The sequence below is a fragment of the Equus caballus genome, chromosome X (genome assembly GCF_041296265.1).
Source record: "Equus caballus isolate H_3958 breed thoroughbred chromosome X, TB-T2T, whole genome shotgun sequence".
NCBI lineage: Eukaryota > Metazoa > Chordata > Mammalia > Perissodactyla > Equidae > Equus > Equus caballus.
In genome coordinates, this window is record NC_091715.1 from 116,613,604 (window position 1) to 116,637,954 (window position 24,351).

At 46.3% G+C, this 24,351-nt stretch overlaps 1 protein-coding gene across 1 annotated transcript; it reads right to left on the reverse strand.

Moving 5' to 3' along the window:
• Window positions 1-8,613: 8,613 nt before the first annotated feature.
• Window positions 8,614-14,855, reverse strand: LOC138921920 (rhox homeobox family member 2-like). The gene is made up of 4 exons (XM_070257861.1): window positions 14,577-14,855; window positions 14,039-14,411; window positions 12,664-12,709; window positions 8,614-9,144 (listed from the first exon to the last, which is right to left on the reverse strand). The coding sequence occupies exons 1-4, from the start codon at window positions 14,692-14,694 to the stop codon at window positions 8,812-8,814; spliced, it is 870 nt and encodes a 289-aa protein (XP_070113962.1). The 5' UTR covers window positions 14,695-14,855; the 3' UTR covers window positions 8,614-8,811.
• Window positions 14,856-24,351: the final 9,496 nt, after the last annotated feature.

The window sequence follows — 24,351 nt, forward strand, 5'->3', positions numbered from 1 at the left end:
TCAAACAACCCGATCAAAAATTGGGCAGGGGACATGAACAGATATTTCTCCAAAGATGATATATAGATGGCCAAGAGGCACATGAAAAGATGCTCATCATCACTGATCCTCAGGGAAATGCAAATCAAAACTCCACTAAGATATCACCTTACACCCGTTAGAATGGCTAAAATAAACAAAACGAAAAATAACAAATGTTGGAGAGGTTGTGGAGAAAAAGGAACCCTCATACACTGCTGGTGGGAATGCAAACTGGTGCAGCCACTATGGAAAACAGTATGGAGATTCCTCAAAAACCTAAAAATAGAACTACCATACAACCCAGCTATCCCACTACTGGGTATTTATCCAAAGAACTTGAAACCAACAATCCAAAGTAACATATGAACCCCTATGATCATTGCAGCCCTATTCACAATAGCCAAGACATGGAAACAATCCAAGTGCCCATTGACCGATGATTGGATAAAGAAGATGTGGTATATATATATATATACAATGGAATACTACTCAGTTATAAAAAGGGGAAAATTTAATCCCATTTGCAACAACATGGATGGACCTAGAGGGACCTATGCTAAGCAAAATAAGCCAGACTGAGAAAAACACACACCAGGTGATTTCACTCCTCTGTGGAATATAAACAAGCACATGGACGAAGGAAAAAGCTCAGTTGTTACTGGGGGGAAGGGGGTGGGAGGTGGGCACAGGGGGTGAAGGGGAGCACTTGTGTGGTGAAAGACAAGAAATAATGTACAACTGAAATTTCACAATGATGTGAACTATTATGAACTCAAGAGAAAAAAGAATTAAAGATAGAGAATCCTAAAAGCTGCAAGAGAAAGGCAACAAGTTGCATACAAAGAAAACCCTATAAGGCTGTCAGCTGACTTCACAGCAGAAACTTTACAGGCTAGAAGGGAGTGGCACGATATATTTAAAGTGCTGAAAGGAAAAAATCTACAGCCAAGCATACTCTACCCAGCAAGTTTATCATTCAGAATGGAAGGAGAGAGAGAGTGTTCCAGACAAGGAAAAACTGAAGGAGTTTATCACCAAGAAACTAACCTTACGAGATATGCTAAAGGGACTAATTTAACTGGAAAAGGAAAGACCACAGGGGCTGGAATGGTGGTGTAGTGGACAAGTTCATGCACCCTGCTTCAGCGGTCCAGGGTTCACAGTTCTGGATCCTGAGCACAGACCAAGCACTGCTCCTTAGGCCACGCTGTGGTGGCATCCCACATAAAATAGAGGAGGACTAGCATAGATGTTAGCTCAGCAACAATTTTCTTGAAGCAAAAAGAGGAAGATTGGCAACAGATGTTAGCTCGGGGCCAATCTTCCTCACCAAAAATAAGTAAATAAATAAAGATCACATATTGGGATAAGAAAATTATCAAAAAGAAAAAGCACAATACAATGACTTTTAAATTCTTCCAATCCAAGAGCTAGAATATTTTTCCATTAGTTTGTGTCCTCTTCAATTTCTTTCAACAATGTTTTATAGTTTTCAATGTACAGGCCTTTCACCTGTTTGGCAAAATTTATTCCAAGGTGTCTTATTCTTTTTGGTGCAATTGTAAATGGGATTGTATTCTTAATTTCTCTTTCTGCTATTTCATTGTTATTGTATAGAAACGCAACTGATTTTTGTAAATTGATTTTGTATCCTGGAACTTTACTATATTCATTTATTATTTCTCAAAGTCTTTTGGTGGATTCTTTTGGGTTTTCTATATATAAAATGATGTCATCTGCAAATAGTGACAGTTTCAATGCAATCCCTATCAAAGTTCCAATGACATTTTTCAAAGAAATAGAACAAAGAATGTAAAAGTTATATGGAACAATAAAGATCCTGAATAGTGAAGGGAATCCTGGGAAAAAAGAACAAAGCTGGAGGTATCACAATCCCTGATTTCAAAATTTACTACAAAACTATAGTAATCAAAACAGCATTCTACTGGCACAAAAACAGACACAGAGAGGAGTGACATCAGCATCATGGTGGAGTGAGCCCTCCCCTCAGACGCTCCCGCTATGATACAATGAAAAGTACATTCATATACCAACAGAGCACATTCACACAACCCAAAAGACACCTGAGAGACCCTCGCAGCCATACATCTGAAGGTGGAGGTGCTGGACCTCCCAGAATTAAAGATAAAGAGAGAATCCTAAAAGCTGCAAGAAAAAGGCAACAAGTTACATACAAAGGAAAGCCCATAAGGCTATCAGCTGACTTCAAAGCAGAAATCTTACAGGCTAGAAGCAAGTGGCATGGTGTAGTTAAAGTGCTGAAAGGAACAAACCTACAGCCAAGAATATTCTACCCAGCAAGTTTATCATTCAGAATGGAAGGAGAGAGAGTTTTTCAGACAAGCAAAAACTAAAGGAGCTTATCACCAAGAAACTAGCCTTACAAGAAACGCTAAAGGGACTAATTTAACTTGAAAAGAAAGACCACAAGGGCTGGGACATTGGCCATAGTGGATAAGTTCACACACTCCGCTTTGGCAGCCCTGGGTTTGCAGGTTTGGATCCCAGGCATGGACCTAGCACTGTTCCTTAGACCACGTTGTGGTGGCATCCCACATAAAATAGAGGAGGATTGGCACAGATGTTAGCTCAGCAACAATCTTCCTTCAAGCAAGAAGAGGAAGATTGGCAATGGATGTTAGCTCCGGGCCAATCTTCCTCACTAAAAAAAGAAAAATCACAAATAGGGATAAGAAATTAACTAACAAAGCAATAAAATCACTGGTAAAGGCAAGTAGAGAGTAAAAGTAGCAGATCAACCGTGTATGAAGCTAAGATGAGGGTCAAAAGACAAAAGTACTAAAATCATCTACTTCCATGATAAGAGGCTAATGGATACATATGCACAAAAAAGAGGTAAGATATGATATCAAAAACATAAAATGTGGGAGAAGGGGACTAAAAGAGTAGAGCTTGTAGAAAGAGGCCCAACTTAAGAGACCATCAACTTAATATAGATTTCTATATACACAGGTTATTATATATGAACCTCATGGTAATCACAAAGCAGAAACCTATGATAAATACAGAAATAATTAAGAGAAAGGAACCCAAACATAATAGTAAAGAAAGCCATCAAACCACAAGGGAAAACCAAGAGAAGAAGAAAGGAACAGAGAACTACTTAAACATACAGAAAAAAGTAACAAAATGGCAATAAGTACATTCTTATCAACAGCTACTTTAAATGTCAGTGGACTAAATGCTCCAATCAAAAGGCATAGGCTGGCCAACTGGGTGAAAAAAAGACCCATATATATGCTGCATACAAGAAACCCATTTCAGACCTAAAGCCACTCACAAACTGAAAGTGAAGGGTTGGAAAAAGATACTCCATGCAAATGAGAAAGAAAAGAACGCTGGAGTAGCAATACTTATATCAGACAAAATAGACTTTAAAACAAAAACTGTAACAAGAGACAAAGAAGGGCACTACATAAAGATAAAGGGAACAATCCAACAAGAGGATATAACACTTGTAAATATTTATCCACGCAACATAGGAGCACCTAAATATATAAAGCACTTATTAACAAACATAAAAGGAGAAATAAACAGTAACACAATAATAGTAGGGAACTTTAACACTCCACTTACACCAATGGACAGAGCATCCAAACAGCAGATCAATAAGGAAACACTGCCCTTAAATGATACCTTAGACCAGATGGACTTAGTAGATATATACAGAAGAATGCGCCCAAAAACCCACAAATGCGCATTCTTTTCAAATGCAAATGGAATATTCTCCAGGATAGATCACATATTAGGCCACAAAACAAGTCTCAATAAATTGAAGAAGATTAAAATAATACCAAGCATCTTTTCTGACCACAACAGTATAAAACTAGAAATCAACTACAGGAAGAAAGTCGGAAATGCAATAAATATGCAGAGATTAAACAAAACGCTACTGAACAATGACTGGGTCAATGAAGAAATCAAAGGAGAAATAAAAAATATCTGGAGACAAATGAAAATATGACATGCCAAAATTTATGGGATACAGCAAAAACGATTCTAAGAGGGAAATTTATAGCAGTACAGGCCTACCTCAACAAACGAGAAAAACCTCAAACAATCTAACAGTGCACCTAAAGCAACTGGAAAAAGAAGAATAAATAAAGCCCAAAATCAGTAGTACAGAGGAAATGATAAAATCAGAGCAGAAATAAATGAAATAGAGACTAAAAAAATCAATAGAAAAAAATCAATGAAATGAAGAGCTGGTTCTTTGAAAAGATAAACAAAACTGACAAACCTTTAGCTACACTCACCAAGAAAAAAAGAGAGAAGGCTCAAATAAATAAAACCAGAAGTGAAAGAGGAGAAATTACAATGGACACCTCAGAAAAACAAAAGATTATAAGAGAATACTATGAAAAGCTATATGCCAACAAATTAGATAATCTAGAAGAAATGCATAAATTCTTAGAATCACACAACCTCCCAAAAGTGAATCAAGAAGAAACAGAGAATCTGAATAGAACAATCACCAGTAAGGAGAGCAAAACAGTAATCAAAAACCTCCCCAAAATGAAAAGTCCAGGACCAAACGGCTTCCCTGGTGAATTCCTCTGAGCATTCAAAGAAGACTTAATACCTATCCTTCTCAAACTCTTCCGAAAACTTCAAGAGGAGGGGAAGCTTCCTAACTCGTTCTCATTACCCTGATACCAAAACCAGACAAGGAAAACACAAAAAAATAAAATTACAGGCCACTGTGGAACCTGATGCAAAAATCGTCAACAAAATACTAGCAAATCGAATATAACAATACATGAAAAATATCATACACCATGCACAAGTGGGATTCATTCCAGGGATGCAGGAATAGTTCAACATCTGCAAATCAATCAATGTGATACACCACATTAACAAAATGAAGAATAAAAGTCGCATGATCATCTCAGTGGATGCAGAGAAAGCATTTGACAAGATCTAACATCTGTTTTTGATAACAACTCTGAATAAAATGAGTATAGGAGGAAAGTATCTCAACGAAGGTTGAGACGACAAAGGCCCTTATGGACTGGGCCCTTTATGACAAACTCTCCTGAGAGCTTGGCACAGCCGGACAGAGAGATAGCTCGGAACCCCAGGCTATTTGACTGGCCACCAATGTGCACTCTGGTAAATGCCCCTTCCATATGGTGGAGACCAAGGAGAATATTCTCACTGGTCAAGAGGCAACTGCTTACTTCTTAGTTTTCACTAGAAATTAAAGTTTCTAAGGGTTAATAATTCTAATTAATATATGTAATGAAAGCTACTATAAATAATAAAGAAAAACCTCTGTACACAAAGAAAATAAGTTGTATGTTTCTGGTGAAAAAAAAAGGTGTGAGGAATGGAGATGCATTTTTGTTGAGAAAAGAATAATTTTGTCCCAGAATAAAGCTGGTTATTTCTGAATAATAATAATGATAAAAGAACAAGGGATAAACTAAAATGCACATAAAAATGTTATAGAAGGTTTATTAACAAAAAAAGTTGGAAAGGGATTTTATGTGTGGCCAGGGCTGGCTAAGATTGGAATGAATTTAATTGAGTAAATAAGTTTTAATATCAAAAGTAAACTAGTCTAAAATTAAAATTAGATTTTCTGTCCCTGTTAGAAAGAGAGAGGGGCTGGCCGTGTGGCCGAGTGGTTAAGTTCACGCGCCCCGCTGCAGGCGGCCCAGGGTTTCGTTGGTTCGAATCCTGAGCTGGGCGCGGACATGGCACTGCTCATCAAACCATGCTGAGGCGGCGTCCCACATGCCACAACTAGAAGGATCCACAACAAAGAATATACAACTATGTACCGGGGGGCTTTGGGGAGAAAAAGGAAAAAAAGATAAAATCTTAAAAAAACAAATTTCAGCCATGAATCAGGTACAATACAAAACTCACTAATTTATAAATAATTATGTCTCTAGCAGATGGAACAAGTTAAGATTACCTGCTTAAACGTCTTTTGTTTTTTTGTCTTTTTGTTTTTTGTGAGGAAGACTGGCCCCGAGCTAACATCTGTTGTCAATCTTCTTCTTTTGGCTTGAGGAAGATTGTCTCTGAGCTAACATTCTGTGCCAATCTCCCTCTTTTTATGTGGGATCTCGCCACAGCTTGGCTTGACGAGCGGTGCTATGTCTGCACCCAGGATCCAAACCTGAGAACCCCGGGCTGCTGAAGCGGAGCACGCGAACTTAACCACTTTGCCACTGGGCCGGCCCCAAGTTTTTTATCTTTAAATATTTGTGGGGAAGACTTTTAAGATTTATATTTGCCTTAGACAAGGAGGGTGTGAGTTAGATTTGCAGCAAAAGAGCCTCTCTGGTAGCCTGCATTTAAAACAAAACATTTTCCCTCGGTTTTTTTCCTTAAACCTTAGGCTTCATTGATTGAGCTAGCCAGGTTTAGTCTCAGGCAACCGTGGGCTGTTATCTTTTGGGGTGTTTACATTTTAAAGACGTGGTAAAATTTACAACTTTAATGGACAGAGAGAAAAAAAGGCGAGTTTCCCTTTTTTTCAAAGGAGTTTCAGGGTAATTGCCATTTAAAATTTTCCTTCAGTCTTAGGAACTGGGGATGGTCTAAAGAGTTCTGGGAGAGGTTATAAGCCTTTTGAGGCAAATAGGGAATGTTTTGGGATTGGTGAAAGGGAATGGGTTGAATCTGACCTGCCTGTAGAGATGCACTTTCAGCTTTGCAAGGACTTGTAAGGTAAGGACAGTGGGCTCTCAATTCCTCAGAAACTGGGCTGTAACTTAAATGACATCATAGGTTGATCTGCCGGTCCGGTTACATTATTCCTAGTTTGCTTCTTTCCTCTGGGTACATAGTTTTATTCTAATTGAGCAAAGAAGGCCTATAAGAAATTCCTATCAGGCTCTGAACATCAGGGTTTAGTTTGGCCAATTTTTGACCACACAGCTGCTAAAAAAATCCTTTTAAATATCTTGTTGGGTTTTTAAGTGAGACAAACAGTAAATGTTTCTGCCAGTATTAAACAACTCTACGGACCCAAGAGGCGTCCTCAGAGGTTACTACCTTCCCAAGATCCAGAGTCATTCCCAAAGAGAGCCAAAAGAAAGAACTGACAGCCTGCATGCACGTCCCAGCCCTAACTCTGGGAGCCCACCTGCATCGTGGTCTCCTGCAATGAGACCCAACTGTTCAACTGAACCGATCTATTTTGAAGACTAAAAGTTTAATTCCGTGAAATAATGGAACAATCTACCAACTCGATTTTTAATATGGGAAACTTCCAGGGAAGTTTCAGAGGAGGGAACTGTTGGGGCCCAGGGCAGGCCACCTCACCCCGAAATATCCCACAATAGCATATTGGTTATTTTGAGTTCAAGTTACTTGAGAAGCAACAAGGGCATTCTGACCCTCCTGTCTCTGTTCCCCCCTGAAAGCAGGAAATCCATCTCCCCTGTGAAGGGTGCTCTCCCTGCATCCTGATCCCGGGAGCCTGCAGAGACAAACCTTGCTAATTTACTCCCTCAAGCCTCAACTCTGCTTCAATGCGTCACGAATTACCTACCTCAAATCTGAGTTTCTTTGTCGTGTCATTCCTCACAAATTTATTGTTTCTTTGTGTAAAAGATATATATGCTGCCTGCCACGTGCACTCTCTGAGCACCATTTCTCTATGATCTCCAAAACGTGCTATTAAACTGGGTTTTTCTCCTGTTAATCTGGTCTTGTGTCAATTTTATTGTTAGTCCAGCCATAGAACACAAGGGTCGAAAGGTGATTTTCCCCGACCCTGGCACGTTTCGCTGTAGAATTAGCTGGAACCAGGGTTCTCTCAAGGATGGTGGAGGGGACAAAACACACTTGAAGGCGTGATCTCAGCTCTGAGCTGAGGAGGAAGCTATAATGTGCTCTCTACTTGTGGGGGGTGGAGGAGGGCAAGGAGGCGGGAGAAGAGCCTTGCTCCGGCCTTGAGGGAGTCTCCCCCCCGTGTCGCCTTGGAAGAAGCAGGACCCTCCTGCTAGAATGGTTTCTTTCTGTTTTTTTCAAGTTTTCTTTTTTTCGGCTGTACATCATATTGCGAGTTCTGTGTACATTACATCATGTTCACCACCCGAACACTAATTATAGTTTTCTATCCCCGTGTCCCCTCCACAAAAGGGAAGGTGGCGAACAGAACTTGGAGAGCACCAGGTGAAGGCCTGGCTCCCACTTCTCCCTAAAGCCCCGGGAGGAGCCTCTTAGGAAGCTTCCCGTAGAGTCCTCCGTTGTGCCTGAGCTCCTCAGCGAGGATGGGGCTCAGGCCTGCCTTGAAACGCACTGTTCTCTCATCAGGGACTCATGCCACTCCATCTGACACATCTGTATGGTCCCAACGGGGCAGGGTCGGGGGACGATGGGGTGTTGGGGGAGAGGGTGGCAGAGAAGAGGTGGGTCTGTGTGAGCCTGCCACGGGCACTTGGGAAACTTCTGAGATGTGCGTGGCCTGCCGATGGTGACTCAGAGATACTCCTGCATGACAGGAAGCCTCCTTGGCCGTCGGTCTGAACGGCATCTTCTTCGCAATTTCCATCAAACTCACTAACCCCATGTAACACACAAGACAAATTTGCAGAGAATTCACAACTTTATTGAAAATACAAACACGTGCCCTACAAGAGAGGGTCAATGACTGTGTACTTTTATTTAACACATTTAGCAGGCATTTGGTGAACTGCTCTTGATGGTGAGGGATGCAGAATTTGAACTTGGCTCAAAAGAACTTTGAAAAAACTGTCACAGAGACCATTCTTTAGAAAATGTGGGCTACAAAAGGCCCCCTGATGGTAAGGGAGCAGGCCATGCCACACGACAGCAGCCACAGGGAAGGAAAGGTGGAAGAAGCCAGGGCGGAGGCGGCAAGAACACAGGAGGAAAGGGAGACCCGGGCGGCAGAGGCAGCCCGGCCGGCAGAGGCAGCCCCGGCGGCAGCGGCTGCAAAAGCATCCGCATGCAATCCGGAGTCCGAATCAGGATGGTACTTCTGGGTCTGCGCGAGCCAATGAGGACGGGGGGGCCCAGGACCACGGGGGGCATGACTCTGAACATCAACGCCCTCTGCCATCTCCTCCACTTGGCCCTCCTATTCTTAAACCAAACCTTCAAACAGAGGGAAAAAGGGATTGGTTTAGTACGTTGAGCGTTTAATGTCATGAAAAAACACAGCAGGCAACTCTCTATGCCCTTAAGATTTTAAACTGCGTCAGGAGAAGCTGTTTCCTTCTTGCGAAAATATCTTAGGAAAGTTGCCACCATGGCCCCCCGCCCCAGCTCGCCGTCGGTGAGCACTGGCCGCGTGCCAGGCTCCGGCTTGGCAGATTGCTGTGTCTCTCTCCTCCCACCTTTAATGTTATTTTCCCCACTCTCCAACGCAGGTGTGGCTGAGGAATTGCACTGTGTCCCTGCTGTGATTGCTCTGCTTGGTACGTCTGTGTCCTGACAGCTGCCCCTCAGCTGTCCAGCTGCCACTAACCCCGCCTCACTAGGCAAGTGTCACAGTGGCCTTGGGGAAGCACAGTATGGTAGGAAGTGGGTGTCTCTTAAAGTCATCCTGAGGGGAACAGCCTCCATGTTGAAAAGCCCATCTTCAGTGTACAGGAAATAATCAAAGGGGGTGTGTGGGATTTTTAAACCAAAGCTTTCCTTCAGGGATGACTAAAGGGCCATTCATCCTCTGCCACCTCTTGGTAGTTAAAAAGATGGCATTGCGAGCGAGGCTCGGTCAGAGGGGGCCCAGGGAGTTTGTGGCCGGGCTTGCTGGGACACGAGGATAGCTGAAGCCATGGACACTGCTTTAACTTTTTAGACTTTAGGGGAAATGAATGCTTAGACTCACTAAATTCGGGCCGACTTTACTAAAGTCCCAAATTTACCGAGTTGACTAACTCTCTTAAAATCCTTGCCCAGGCAAGAGTTTGGAGGGAAAGAGGCATACCGCTGTCACCGTTGTCAATTCTGCGAGCTCCGACCTGGCCCACCCTCCAAACCTTCCTGGGCTCGGGACCAGGTCAGCCCACTGCTCCAGGACCCTGGGAGGGGGCCGCTGATGCCCGGCATGCCACTCAACCTAGGCCGCGCCGCTCACCCAGGAGGTCCCCTTCTCCTCCCTTATGCTTAAGGCAAGAAGATGGAACCAGCGGTTGGGGAAGAGAGTCGACAACCGTGTGGGTGAGGGGGTCACAAAATATCCAAACAACTAAAAATAAAACTGCCCTTTAGACTACATTGTCCCCTCAGCATCCTAGTCAGCTCAATCACGTTGTGTTTACTATTTTGGGACAGTCCCAGTCTGCATCCTCCTCTCTCTGCCTGTTGCCTTATTTTCACTCTCCCACCGTAGTGTTTGGGTCCTTCTGTGTGAATATGTAGTCTAAAAAGCCACTGTGATAGGGCTCACTTTGAGGGATCCAAGCATACCAGCGGTCAAACCTGCATAAACACAACCAAAATGCAAATCGGGCTCACTGAGGTAAAGGCTGCTACTAGCTGCATATTTAAAATACCGGTTTCCTAGAAGGACTCTTACTGTTAATTGCAGACTAAGGGGGAACCTCCCTTAGCATTTTCTTCAGACAAATGCTGCATGATCTCACTTTTATGTGGGATCTAACAACAAAAAACCAAACTTGCAGAAAAAGACCAGATTTCTGCTTACCAGAGGCAGGGGCTGGGGGGGTGGGAATTGGACGAAAGTGGTCAAAAGGTACAAACCTCCAGTGAGCAGATAAATGAGTACTGGGGCTGTGATGCACGACGTGACGAGCACTGTTAGTTACCACTGCTCTACCACGGTTACCACTGCTCTACGGTATCTCTGAAAGTTGCTGAGAGTAAATCCTAAGAGTTCTCACCACAAGGAGAAAAACAATTTTTTCTTTTTTGGTTTGTAACTATGTGAGCGATGATGGAGGTTAATCAAACTGACTGTGGGGATCACTTCACAATATGGGGGAGTCAAAGTACCGTGCTGGACGCCTCAAACCTAGACGGTGCTGCTTACCCGTCAGGGCTCAGTGAAACCAGGGGAAAACGTCTTTGGGAAATTCATGCTGTAGAGTTTGGAAACAGGTGAGAACATCCTCTCTCTTTCCTTAGTTGTTTCTTGTGGCTCCTCGTCCCTGCAGAACCCCACTGAGGGAGCACTGCGCAAACCCATGCAGGGAGGAAGTCCACGCACGAAAACTGAAGTTTTTCTTTTCCTCTGAGCTTGCTCTGCCTGCTTGCGAAAGCAGAGGCCTGGTCCTCCCGGCCCCGGCCAGACCCGACTGTGAGCCCAGCCCTCGGCCTCAGGACGCCAGCGCTCAGCGGCCTGCTTTGTTGGGCTGCTTCTCAGACACCCCGTCACTAGGTCTGCGGCCCGTTTCCGTCACTGCCCTCACACACGGTCTCTGCAGCAAAGCTAATAAACCCAGCCTGATTTTTCTTTTCCTCTCTTTCTGTCTTTTCTCCTTCTTCTTTTTTTCACTTCCAAATTATCCTTTGACACAACTTAGACTTTCCTACGATCTCAAAACATCACCTCTTGATCCATTGACCCATAAATTAGTCATCACTGACTGAGCAAAGAAAAAGCATTTCAAATTCCCACAGGTGAGCATCCAGCCTGAACTAAGAGCCATCCCCCGCCTCCCCCCCCCCCACCAAGTTCCACACAACCCACCGCTTCACGACAGCGCCACCGGAAGGAAGGACACACCTCTTAGGTGTTAGACATTCCTCCAGAGAATATTCACCAATGCACTTGGAGTCTCAAAAATTTGAATGTGTGTGACGTCCCCAAGGCATACGTTCGACTCTCTAATTCGCGCCTGGCGCTTGCACCTTGCTTCCACCTTTCTTAGGTCGGTGGAACTTTGAAATTGTTGTACTTTCCTTTGTTTCATCTTTTGGACATAGTTACAAGGTTGCAACACCCCCTCCCGTCCCCGCCACCATGCACAACCTACTATGTTAGCAGTGTTTGCAGGCTCACATATCAAAGAATTGCAGAAGATTAAAATTTAGGGCCGCCATTCTCTACACCACTCTGCCAAACACTTCAAAACAACGGCAGGAGGACCAGGCGCTTGGACTCATGCTATACCCTCCCCACCGGTCTCGGCCGAACCAAACACACATCAGCTGCTCCTCTGCTGTGTTCTATGTGTGAATTACGCCCCCTCTTCAATGCCTAGATACTTATAAATTCACTCCTTACATAAAGAGCTTATGCTTGGTTTTAAGTAATTTAGTATAATGGAACTTCTTGGTGCATTCATCTGAGCAATTTCCACTTCAGACTTAACCCCAATGTGACTCCACACACAAGTGTTACCTAAAGGATACCCGTGTCAAAAGGAGTTGAGCTATACATACACATCTACCTTTGTATATAAGGAACAGTGTACTAATGATCATTTTTTTTTCTCCTTTAGGAAATCACGTTCCTTCTGGTGACGGGCAGTTTCCAAAAGCTGCTGTTTACTTACCCCGTTTTCCACCCACCAGGACCCCAAAGTTCAAAACTCATTTCCCAAACACGGAAGAGGCAACAAAAACACACAAACGTGAGACCGTGTAGGACAGAAGCAGGTTTTAGAAGGGCTGCCCTGCCGAGCTGCTTTGTTCAGGTTTACTCACCTGCACCCTGGCTTCAGTCACACCCATGCGTCTAGCAAGCTCCTGTCTGAGGGGGAAAAATCGCAAGTGTTCAGTATTTGGAGCTGTGCGTTAAATTAAATCTAGCGTGATAGTGCATTCTTATTTGAAACTTTTTCTTTCAGGGAAATGTCAGCCATTTGCTTTACGAACCCACTTCTGCAGTAGGAAAACTCACACCACCTCAGGACTGACAGTGAACTGACGTTGACAAAGCACTGAAGGAGAGCCAAGTATCACGGGTGAAGGAGGCACGGTTCCCAAGGACACATGAAGTTCTAGTTCACCGAGTGTTACCGACTTCAAAATGAAAAAGAATATCTGACTGAGCAAATTTCCCTACCAACTTTCAACCATTGCTCTCACTCGTGTTATGCGTTAAATTAGAACCTTAAAATAGCCTGCTATCTATCTATCTATCTTCTGTCTATCTGTCTATTATCTATTATCTGCCTATGAGTGATGAACAGGCTGGAGTCCATTCCTAGACGATGCTTAAGGATGGCACAAACTCTCTGCTGTTCATTCTTCGGTTGCACTTATTTTTTTTTTTTTTTAAGATTTTATTTTTTCCTTTTCCTCCCCAACGCCCCCCGGTACATAGTTGTGTATTCTTCGTTGTGGGTCCTTCTAGTTGTGGCATGTGGGACGCTGCCTCAGCGTGGTCTGATGAGCAGTGCCATGTCCGCGCCCAGGATTCGAACCGACGAAACACTGGGCCGCCTGCAGCGGAGCGCGCGAACCTAACCACTCGGCCACGGGGCCAGCCCCCGGTTGCACTTATTTTTAAACTTTTTAAAATCACCAACTCCCCACCACACTCGGCTACACTATTCCCTAGTATGTAAGATGAGGCTTGCTTTACGGACAGTTTTCTCTCAAGAACAGGATTTACGGGGATGCAGAAAAATCGCTAATCAAGATCAATCACTTTCAAACGCAGCGTTTAAAACTATGAAAATCAAGGCAAAAACAATCCGTGAACAACAGATGATCCAAACGTTAAACGAAGGCACGATCCAGTCCGGCGTTTGCTTCACCCTGCCTCACGCTGCTCACTTTTCTCCCTGGCCTGGTCCCGACCGAACGTTTTCTATCTTAAAGGCGGCAGCCAAAGTTTCCTGCCTCGATTTATTGAAATCCTGAATGAAAACATTTACCTTGACTCCCAAGAGGCACAGCCCTCACCCCAACCCTAGAACCCAAGGGCAGGGGCGGGGGCCCTGGCAGCCTGGAGTCCCCCAGGTGGCTCTTCGTGAGGGAGGGGAGGAGAGGGACCTGTGAGAGAGCCGAAGGCCGCCCTGGACCAGCCCCACATGCTGCCTGGAAACGACGCGAAGCAGAGCAATCGGCTTACCGCAACCACAATTCGGGATACGGAGTGTGGCGGAAAACGCCCTCCAGCTCCCGCAGCTGCACCGGGGTGAACGTGGCGCGGCGGCCCGCCTGCCGCCTGGCTCCAGGCTGCGGACATTCGACGGCGGCCTGCGGGGGCTGCTCCTCCGGCCCCTGCTCTCCCGCTTCTCGGCCGCCATCGCCGCCGGGCTCGCGGTTCGCGGGAGCTCCAGCGCCAACGGCGCCGTCGTCCTTTTCTTCTCCTTCTCCTGCTCCGTCTCCTGCCTCTTTCCCTTGTGCGGCTGCTGCTGCTGCTTCCTGCTCAGGTTCGGCCTGTATCCCTTCTTCCTCTTCTCCTCCGTCTGCGCTAAGCGAGATCTCCACACGTTTCGCTTCTGCAAAGGAGGAATCCCAAAGAGAAAGATCAGGGCGTTGGAGCCCAGGCTGTGGGAAGAAGGGGGTGAGGGGCTGCATCGGAGGGGTGTCCTGTCCGCTCGCCTCTCCCAGGGCACGCTCCTTGCTTGGAGTTGGCCGAAGGGCCTGTCCCGACCACCACTCACCATGCCCTTCTTCCCGGTCCTCGTCGTCTCCCTCGTCGCTGCACTGCTGTGGAGGCTCCAGGTCCCGAGTGCTGTCCAAGAGGCCGTGTGCTTCTGGGGATTCTGCTCTGGGATCCATGGCTCAAGGCTGGAGTGGCGGCCCGCGACCCGGCTCCTTCAAGGCTCTTCGGGCGTCTAGTCAGGTCAGAGCGTCTAGGCAGGTTAGAGCAGCTAGTCGGACTAGAGCGTGTCTGAGTAGGCGCCGTGTGTGGGCTCACCGCCAGTTGCTGGCGATTGGGCGGGCTGAGGTGCCCATACGGCAGGGGCGTGGCCATCAAATGGGAGGGTGTGCCTGCAAGGAGGGCGCATGCGCCAGGACAGAACTTGGGACTCCGGGTTGCCCTTTGCCCGACTACGCCCGACCTCCTGGGTTGTCTTTCCAGAGGAAGACGGGGTTGCGTTGGATCGTTCCAGCCGATTTGTGCAGGGGAAGCGAGAGAACCCACGCTAGCTCCGTAGACGTTGGAGAGATGTTTGGAGAATCTCTCTTGGCCCAGCCCTCCATATCCAGCATCCAGTCGTAGGCAGGGAATAGTAAACTAGTATGATTGGCCAGGAGGTTGCCTGCTCTGAGTTTTTGCAATGAGGCTGAAGTCAGAGTTCGCCATACTCCCCGGGACTCCAGGAACAGGAGCTTGGCCTTGGGTCTGGTCCGACAGGGGGAAATTCCCCCTTCTACCCCTCTTGACTAAGAATAAAATTGACACGAGACCAGATTAACAGGAGAAAAGCCAATTTGATAGGTCCACATTGGAGATCATACGAACGACGCTCTCCAAGATGGGCAAAGCAGGCTGCTTGTTACATCTTTTGACACAGAGAAACAATCTGTGCGAAAATGTCAGGACCGAGAAGCTTAGGTTTGGGGTGTGTAATTAGAGAGGAATTTAAGCAGAGTTTAGGCTTGAGGTAGCAAATTAGTCGAAGTAACGGATTTTGTGTCTGCCGGCTTCCTGGCCCCGAATTCCCTAGCTCTGGCGATCAGGCTGTCTCCGTCGCCTGGTGGCGGGAGGGTACCTTCCACATGGGACATTTATTTCCTGCTTTCCGCGGAAACAGAAAGAGGAGGGGGAAAGCCCCTTTTTGCATTGGCCGCTTCTCGAAGCTTCTTACCTTTAATTCAAAATCATCCATAGGCCCTTGTGGGATACTTTGGGGTGCCCTGCGCGGGGCCCCCACGCTAACCTGAGTTGCTTATTCTCCCCTAGTCTTAGTTTTCTTATCTGCCAAATGGAGACAACAGTAGAAGCTAACACACGCGGTTGCGAGAAGATTAATAGAGACGATTTAAAAAAACTTTATGAATGACCGTACCCTGTTGCCTCCCATTTCCTACTTCCATCTTTTTCCTGGTTATTTTTCATGAGGGCCCGTGAGAGGAGATCGAGATGCTTATCATCTGAGTGTGGGCACCGAGGAGAGGAGAGGATGTCTTCTTGTGAAAATGGCGTCCCTACCGTGTCTTTTTGGAGATGTACATGCTTCACGCAAGAAGCCCATGTCGGCTGCTGCGTATGCAGGGCAGCCGGGTGGGGAGGGCTGAGAAGGCCCAGCTGGCCATGGCGCCGTCGGTTCTCACCATCTGGGGAGGCGGATTGGCCCACCCAGGAGCAGGAGGCCCCACAGCTTGGAGGCAGGCAGCCCAGCCCCACCACTTACTTGCTCTGTGACCCCGGGGGAGTTAGCTGACCTCTCTGTGCCTCAGGTGCCGCATGTGTAAAATGGGGATCGTGACCGTACCTCCTCTGTGGTGTTGTGAAATTTGCATGAAGTAATACAAGGAAGGCCCATGGTGAAGGCTCAGACATCTTGAGCTGATGCCGGAGTTAAGGGGTCAAGACCGAGTGGGGTCAGTCCGCACGTGAGCCCACACTGTGACTGAAGGTGCCAGACATGGAGCGTAGCCCCTGCTCCCGAGTGGATATGAGAGTCTGTGGAGCGGCACATCGCTGTGCTTGCTCATGCTGGCGACATCATGTGGGAGCTCACCGCGCACCAGGGCCTGGCTAATCGGTGTGTTCCAGCCCTCCCCTGAGGAGGGGACCATCACCGTCTTTAGTTCCTGACCGAGGAAATGGAGGCTCAGAGACGTTCACTGACTCCCCCAAGGTTACACAGCTCGGCGGAAGTGCGCCAGGATTCAAACCTTGCAAGACACTTTGTTCTCAGCACCCCGTGCTAGAAGCAGGTTTGGCTTTTGTGGGGAAGAGGGTGTCCTTTGCACCTCACAGGATGGGTCAGGCATTGGCAGATGCTGAGCTGTGCAGGGAATCCCGGTTACAAGAAGTGGCGTGAGCTGCCCGAGGAGGAACCAAGTGCAAGCTTGTCTCAGGGAACCCCCACACGGCCAGAGTGGCCAGCAGAGTGAGTGCATGTAACACGTGACTTTGAGGGGGAGCTGGAGGGAGAGCCTGAAGACAACACTGGTGTGGGTGAGAACTAGTTTGAAAGGTGGGTTGGGGCCAAAGTTATGGGAGGAGTTCGAATGCCTGGATTTGGGCGTGGGTCACTGTAAGTGTTTTGGTCAGCGGCAGTGACTTGGTGAGAGCAGTGTCTTAGGATGCGGGGTAGAGGGGGAGAGTCTAGGGTGCTACCTGGCTCCATTCATTGCAGTGACTGGGGTGGGGCACATTGTCTGGACGTGGGGCTCCTGATTTGGAGGCCATGGTTGGCCACCAGGGAGATCGTGAGTCTCTCGGAACTCGAATGTAAAATCTGTCCGTACTGTGACTTTAAGCGTGTGCGCGCCTTCCCTCAGATTCTCAAGGGGGTGCGTGATGGCACTGACCATCCCCCTGCCAAAATACCGAAGCCCAGGGGTTTGAGTAAAGAAGCCAGGTTGGGAGTTGGAACACCTGAAGTGGGATTCAGCGCACAGCATTGCTCTTCTTGTTTCCTCCTCATAGCGAGAACTTCGGCCCCATGTTCTTGTCACGTGACACTGAGCAAGCCTCATCGTCTCTCTGAGCTTCAGTGTCCCAACGATAAAATAGGGTGACTGTTATTACTACTACTAATGGCTAAAGATAACCGTCTCACGGAATACTTTTTCTTTCTCTGTTTTTCTGTCTCTCTCTGCCTGGCTCATTTCACTCAGCATAACGTCCTCGAGATTCGCCCATGTTGTTGCAAATGGCAGCATTTTCTCTTTTCTCACGGCTGAATAATATCCCATTGTAAATATCCATACGTACATATACATATGTATGTATACCCCACATCTTCTTTATCCATTCATCCATCAATGGACACGTGGGTTGTTTCCATGTCTTGCTATTCCCGGAATTCTTGTGAAGCTAGAATGAAGTATGGAAAGCTACATTGCTAATTTTACCAGTAAAAATATAGGGGGTGATTTTTATTATTGTCAATTGTGTTAAGGGTTTTGACTTTTTATTTATTTGTTTATTTATTTTTTAAAGATCGGCACCTGAGCTAACGTCTGTTGCCAATCTTTTTTTTTCTCTTTCTTCTCCCCACAGCTGCCCAGTACATAGTTGTATATTCTAATTGTAGGTCCTTCTGGTTGTGCTACGTAGGGCACTGCCTCAGCATGGCCTGATGAGCGGGGCCATGTCTGCACCCGGGACCAAACTGGTGAAACGCTGGGCCTCAGAAGCGGAGCAGGCAAACCTAACCACTCGGCCACGGCGCTGGCCTCTTCATTTTTAAAAATACCTGTTATCATGAAATCTTCAAACATACACAAAAGTAGAAAGAATATTGTAATGAACCCCCATAAAAATAATCATCCAGCTTCCATATTTATCAGGCTTTTGTCAAACTTGCTTCCTCTAGCCTCTTTCATTGTCCCTCCCACCCTCTCTTCCTTCTTTCTTCGCTTTCGTCCTCCTCCCCTCCCATTCATTCTCCTCTTGTTGTGATAATTTAAAAGAAACTCAAGACAATATGTCTTTTCATCTCTATATTTTTATGTGTGTGCACTTTCTAAAAAAGATAGGCTTTTCCAACACAACCACAGTGCCGTCCAGGCGCATGAATGGTACCGTATTCCCTTGGTATCATCACCCAGTCGTCTGTATTCAGAATTCCCCACTTGCCTGCAAGGTGACTTTTTACAGTTTTTTTTTTAGGATGTAAGTTTTGCTGTGTCTACACTGATAGAGTAAGAGGAAAACTCGTGGGGGCCATTTGCCTTAGAAAGGGATGGACTAAATTAAAGAGAGCCCCTACATGTCTATGACTGCTGGTGGTTGTGTGTGGCAATGAAAGTGATTCAGTTCTTGTGTTCGCTGCCCTGTCATAGGACACCACAGGCTCTTCAGGTTGGTTCCAGGGAGCTGAATCATTTGCACACTAACTCCCTGCCCAGACCCTGGAACGTTGCATCCTTTTACCGTAACCAGGAGCTAAGGGTAAAATTCCATGATTTTTCTTTAAATTGTGCCTGAAATAGTAAGCCATTATGACCAGGAAGCTTGTACAACCACTGCCGTCCACGGCTCCACGTGGTGAAGCATGAACCAGACACCACCCCCAAGGATGTCTTCACCTCCGGCTGCCTGGGCTCAATCCTCAAAGGGCTGCTCCCTATGGTCGCATTCTCTGCAGGGCCCTTTCAGAGGGGAACCTTATATGACATCCTTCGTCCTTGCTATGATTGGGAAAGTTATTTGCTTTTAGTCTACTTGATGGTAAAAGAAATGCAATGTGCTAACTACCATTGACTTTCAGATGTTTGGGTCTAGCTCAGTCCCCATCTCCTGTAAGAAGCCTTCCCAGCCCATAGTACTCTCATCTTCTGAGCTCTTACTGCCTTTGAAATGGGACCAAGTCATTAGATTCCTATCACCCCTTACCTCGGTTGTGAGCCACTCTTAAATGTATGGGAGCACAGATGTATATGCATGTGTATGTACACGGGTCAATGCAGTATGTATGTGTGTGTGTGTGTGTGTATTTTGTGATTTCTCAATTAGATTGTAAACTCCCTGCACTTGACACGCTTCTCAGTTTTGCCCATGCAGAACCCCAAAGCAGTGCTGTGTACCTAGTAGGCATTCAGTAAGGACTTGTTGATTGGTTGGAGAATATAGATGAAGGGTGGATGGCCTTGACCAAGGCCAACAAGCCTGGGAACTTTTAATAGCTGAGTTTGTCGAGTGTTGGCTCCATCCTCTTATTTTCCTCCCAAGCCATCTGGCAGACCTGAGCAACAAACTCTGAGGTAGCAAAGACCTTCCCAGAAGACGTCTGGCATTTACTTGGTGGTCTTAGATACGGGTTGAGGAACAGATCAGCAAGGTGCTCCCCTCTCTGTCTGAAGAGAGGTCTGGCGAGCCGCCCTGGAAGTCTTCCCCGAATTGTGAAAAATTGCAGGTGCTCTGGGGAGCTGGTACTTTGGCTTCGAGACTGACAATGCCACACACCTGCCCAAAGCAGAAGACACCTTGAGAATAGTTGTGAGTAAGTCAACAAAGCCCTTCTCGTGCCTAGAGTGAGCTCAGCCCATGAGAAGGGCTGTGTGCATCCACGGAAATGAGCCACTGGGGCAACCGGTTCCCTGCACACTTCCGGTTCCTCAGGAGGCTCTTGGAGTCTAAGCTGGACGTGAGACCGTGTCCTTTCTCAGTCCCACGTTGAAATGACTGAAGGGAAGGGCATGGGCCACAGGACATATTTCACAGAGAGGCCGTATCAACAACACAGTCAATCCAGCTTGTGTAGGTTGTATGTATATGTGTGTGTGTGGGTGTGTGTATCACGTATTATATAATATAGGGTGTGTACCGTTTTATACATCTCTATATGTATATGTCTGTAGCCAGCCCTGGAGGTCTAGTGGCTAAGATTCTGTGCTCTCACTACCTGACAGGGTTTGTTTCCTGGTCAGGGAACCACACCATCCGTCTGTCGGTTTTCATACTGTGGTGGAGGCATGTTGCTGTGATGCTGAAAGCTTGTGCCACCAGTATTTCAAATGCCAGTTGGGTCACTCCCTGGTGAAATATGTCCTGTGGCCCATGCCCTTCCCTTGCGTCATTGCAAACATGGGGCTGAGAAAGGACACAGTCTCCTGTTCATCAGCTTAGACTCCAAGAACCTCCTGAGGAGCCGGAAGGCTGCAGGGAACCGGTTGCCCCAGTGGCTCATTTCCATGGATGCACACATGTGTGTATCATATAGGAATGGCTCAAATCAAAGTACATGTTTTTTAATTTCTCCTGAATGAAAAGAAAAATATAAATGGAATGGGAAAAAGAGTACAAAGTATTGAAAATATTTCCTATGCAAACGACAATAGGTTTACATTACAGTTGCGATATTTAGCATTAAAAATACAGGAGGCTGAGTTACGTTTGAATTACTGGTAAACAACATATATATTTTTGGATGTGAATGTTTCATAAAATCCTTTTTTTCTTCTGCTGGGTGCTCTGACCTTCCCAGCCTATCACCTTGTTCCTGAGGCATAATGTTTCTTAAGATTCACTCAGTATGCCCGCTTATCGTGAAGAACCGTTAGAAAATGTGCCAGCAAGTAGGAGCAGGTCAAGCACGTCCTGGTTCGTTAGCTTGGGGCCTCCTCTCTCAGACGCTCCTAATGTCTTGGGCATCAGTGGGAAAAAATTTGAGATCAGAACTAGGTAAGCCGAGCGAAGCATCCAGGTAGAGAAACTCACAGGCAGGGATGGAGGGGAGAGACCAAAACATGTATGGGAGCAGGTCTTATAATGAGAAACGACAGAGTGGAACAATGGCAACCTAGGATTCTTGGCCTTAAGAGTGCTTTTAATTACATTCTTCTGCTTCTGCGAATGAAACTTGTTGAAAGTTAGCTCTCAGGCAAGGGCTACAAATGGGCAGCTGCAAGCTGAGTGTATTCTGCGGACCTGTTTTAGGTGGCCAGCATGCTTTGTGGTAAAACATCTCAGTTAGTTGCCAACATTTAAAGAATGGAAGGTTTCATACCAGCATTTTGATTTGGGGCCAGTCTTGAAAAGCTGGAAAATCTGGCCATCCTGACCCAACATTCTTGCCCAGCAACGCTGAGCTGAGCTGAATACCAGCCGTCCCCTTTGGGAAAGACACGTGCCAGTCCCCACCCTCCTTGCTGTTCTCACGCCTGGCCTTCTCAACATTTGAGTTTGTAACGCCAATCATTTAAAAACATGATTTTTTTATTATGAGAAATGTCAAACATATACAGAGAGAATCGTAGCATGAGTCCCGTGTCCTCATTACTCAGTTTCAACAGTTATTAACAGCCGTCGCATTTCATCAATGCCCTAACCAATGCTCCAACACCCCTGCATCTGCCCCTGGATTATTTCGATGCAAATCTAGGCCTCGCATCGTTTCATCTGTAAATATCTCAGCGTGTATCTCTAAAGGAACCAGAATGTGTGACTCCTAACCAGGCCTCTTCCCACTATGTCACATATGCCACAGGTTGTACCGCGGTGATAGGCTATATCATGGAGTAATAGTACTGAACATTTCTCAGGGCTTCCTCTGTCGCTGGGCGTTGTGCTGGGTACTTATGTGCATTATGTCATTTGTTCCCCTCATCAGTTCTATGACATAGATAGTGTTATTATTTCCATCGTATAGTCTCCACACAGAAGTCCTCCCTAATACATATATATATAGGCATGTGTATGTATACACATGCAAATGTGTACATATTTATTTATATCATATCGAATATATTTCTAGGGGCCAGCCTGGTGGCGCAGCAGTTAAGTGCGCACGTTCCGCTTCTCAGCGGCCCGTGGTTCGCCGGCTTGGATCCTGGGTGCAGACATGGCACCGCTTGGCAAAAGCCATGCTGTGGTGGGCGTCCCACATATAAAGTAGAGGAAGATGGGCATGGATGTTAGCTCAGGACCAGTCTTCCTCAGCAAAAAGAGTAGGATTGGCAGTAGTTAGTTCAGGGCTAATCTTCCTCAAAAAAAAAAAAGAATATATTTTTATATTACTTAGATATATTATTCATATATATCTAATTGTATACAAAGCCTAGAAGAAGTAGTTCAACTCTGTTTTCTTTCTTTAGGAAATCGTGTTTCTTCTGGTAATGAGAAAGTCCCATAAGCTGGGGTTTACATATCCCATTTCCCACCCACAAAGATTCAAAGTTCAAAACTTATTTTCCAAACATGGAAAAGGCAACAAAAACACTCAACTTGAGAATGTCCGCAACATAGATGTCCAAGTCTTGAAGCAAATTTTAGAATGGCTGCCTTGCCAAATACGTTTTTTCAGCTATAGTGACCTGCATGCTGGCCTCAGTCACGTGCATGAATCTTGCAAGCTCCTTTCTGAGGGGAGAAAACCACAAATACTCCGTGTTTGGAGTTGCAGATGAAATTCAATACACCATACTCAGATCACACTTGCTTTTAAATACCTATCACACAACCCCTCTTCCCCGGGACATTATTCTGTAATATCCAGACTGAGGCCTCGCTTTAGGGGTGGTTTTCCCTCCAGACTAAATCTAAGGGGCACCAGAAACTCGGGATTCCAGATACATAATACATTTTGCGAGATTTTAAAAAATCAAAATTGATGATAATTATGATAATTATGAACAAATTATCAAAATTTTAGATAAAGACGGGATCTGACACTTCACTCGCACTACGCACCATGCCTTACTCTCTTCACCTTGATCACGACACTGGGTCCAATCAAACACTGTTTACAAAACCCTAGCAACAGGCCAAAGTTTGCCCACTTTTAATGCTGCACGAAAATACTTACCTTGGTGCCCAGGAGGCATTGCCTCTACCCTGGGGCCTGAGGACAGGTGGGCCCCACGGCCTTGGGATCCCTAGTTGTCCTTTGGCTCAGGAAGGGAGGGAAGAGGCTCTGGGAAAGAAAATGAGGCCTGGGTCTAGCCAGGGGTCCCTTGGAAAGGGAGAACCGCCTGAGCACGAAGCTTACCATGCTAACATGCCTGAGTAGGGAATTTGTTGTAAGATGCTCTCCTGCTCCTGGACCTGCAACAGGGTGAAAGCGGTGCAGTAGAATGGCCGCTGCCTGTCCTCAGGATGCCTGGGCTCCCGCCTGCCACCCCCGAGGTTCTCTTTGTCTGTCCATGGGGCCAGGAGCTCCCCTACCAACATGGCCTTTTACTGGTGCCGCTGGTGCTGCTGCTCCTTCCTTAGGTTCGGGTGGTACTTCCTCACTCTCACCATGTGATGCAATCACTGAGGTCGTGGGAGGATTTGCATCTGGAAAGGAGAAAAGGCAAGTAGAGAGATCAGGGCATTGGATGCCAGGGTTCAAGGGCAGGAGGAGGCCAGGGCCTGGAACTGAAAGCAGCAGAGAGAGAAGCTCAGCATCAGTCTGCTCCACTGTCCCAGGGAAAGGTCATTTCCTGGAGTTCACTGAAGTACCTGTCACCATCCAGCCACTGACAATGCGGTTTTCCTGGTTTTCGCTGACTCCCAGGTAACCAGTTTCATCGCGCGGCACCCGGGTAGAGGCTCCTTGTCCTCAGTGCTGTCGCTGTAGCTGTGCGTCTCTGCAGACTCTGCCCTGCAGTGTGCTGCGATCCCTCGTTGGGTCCAGAGGTGTAACCAGCAGCCGAGTTGAATTGTCTCGGAGTGTCTGATCTTGGTGACAGTGTGTCAGCATCAGGTTCAAAGCATATGTACTTGTTTTGTTTTGGGGTCAAAATTATGCTCAGAGACTGAGTTTGTCTTTGCCGGCAGTTTATTTAACACAGGTTCACTGCAGGAATTTCACAAGCCAAGAGCATACG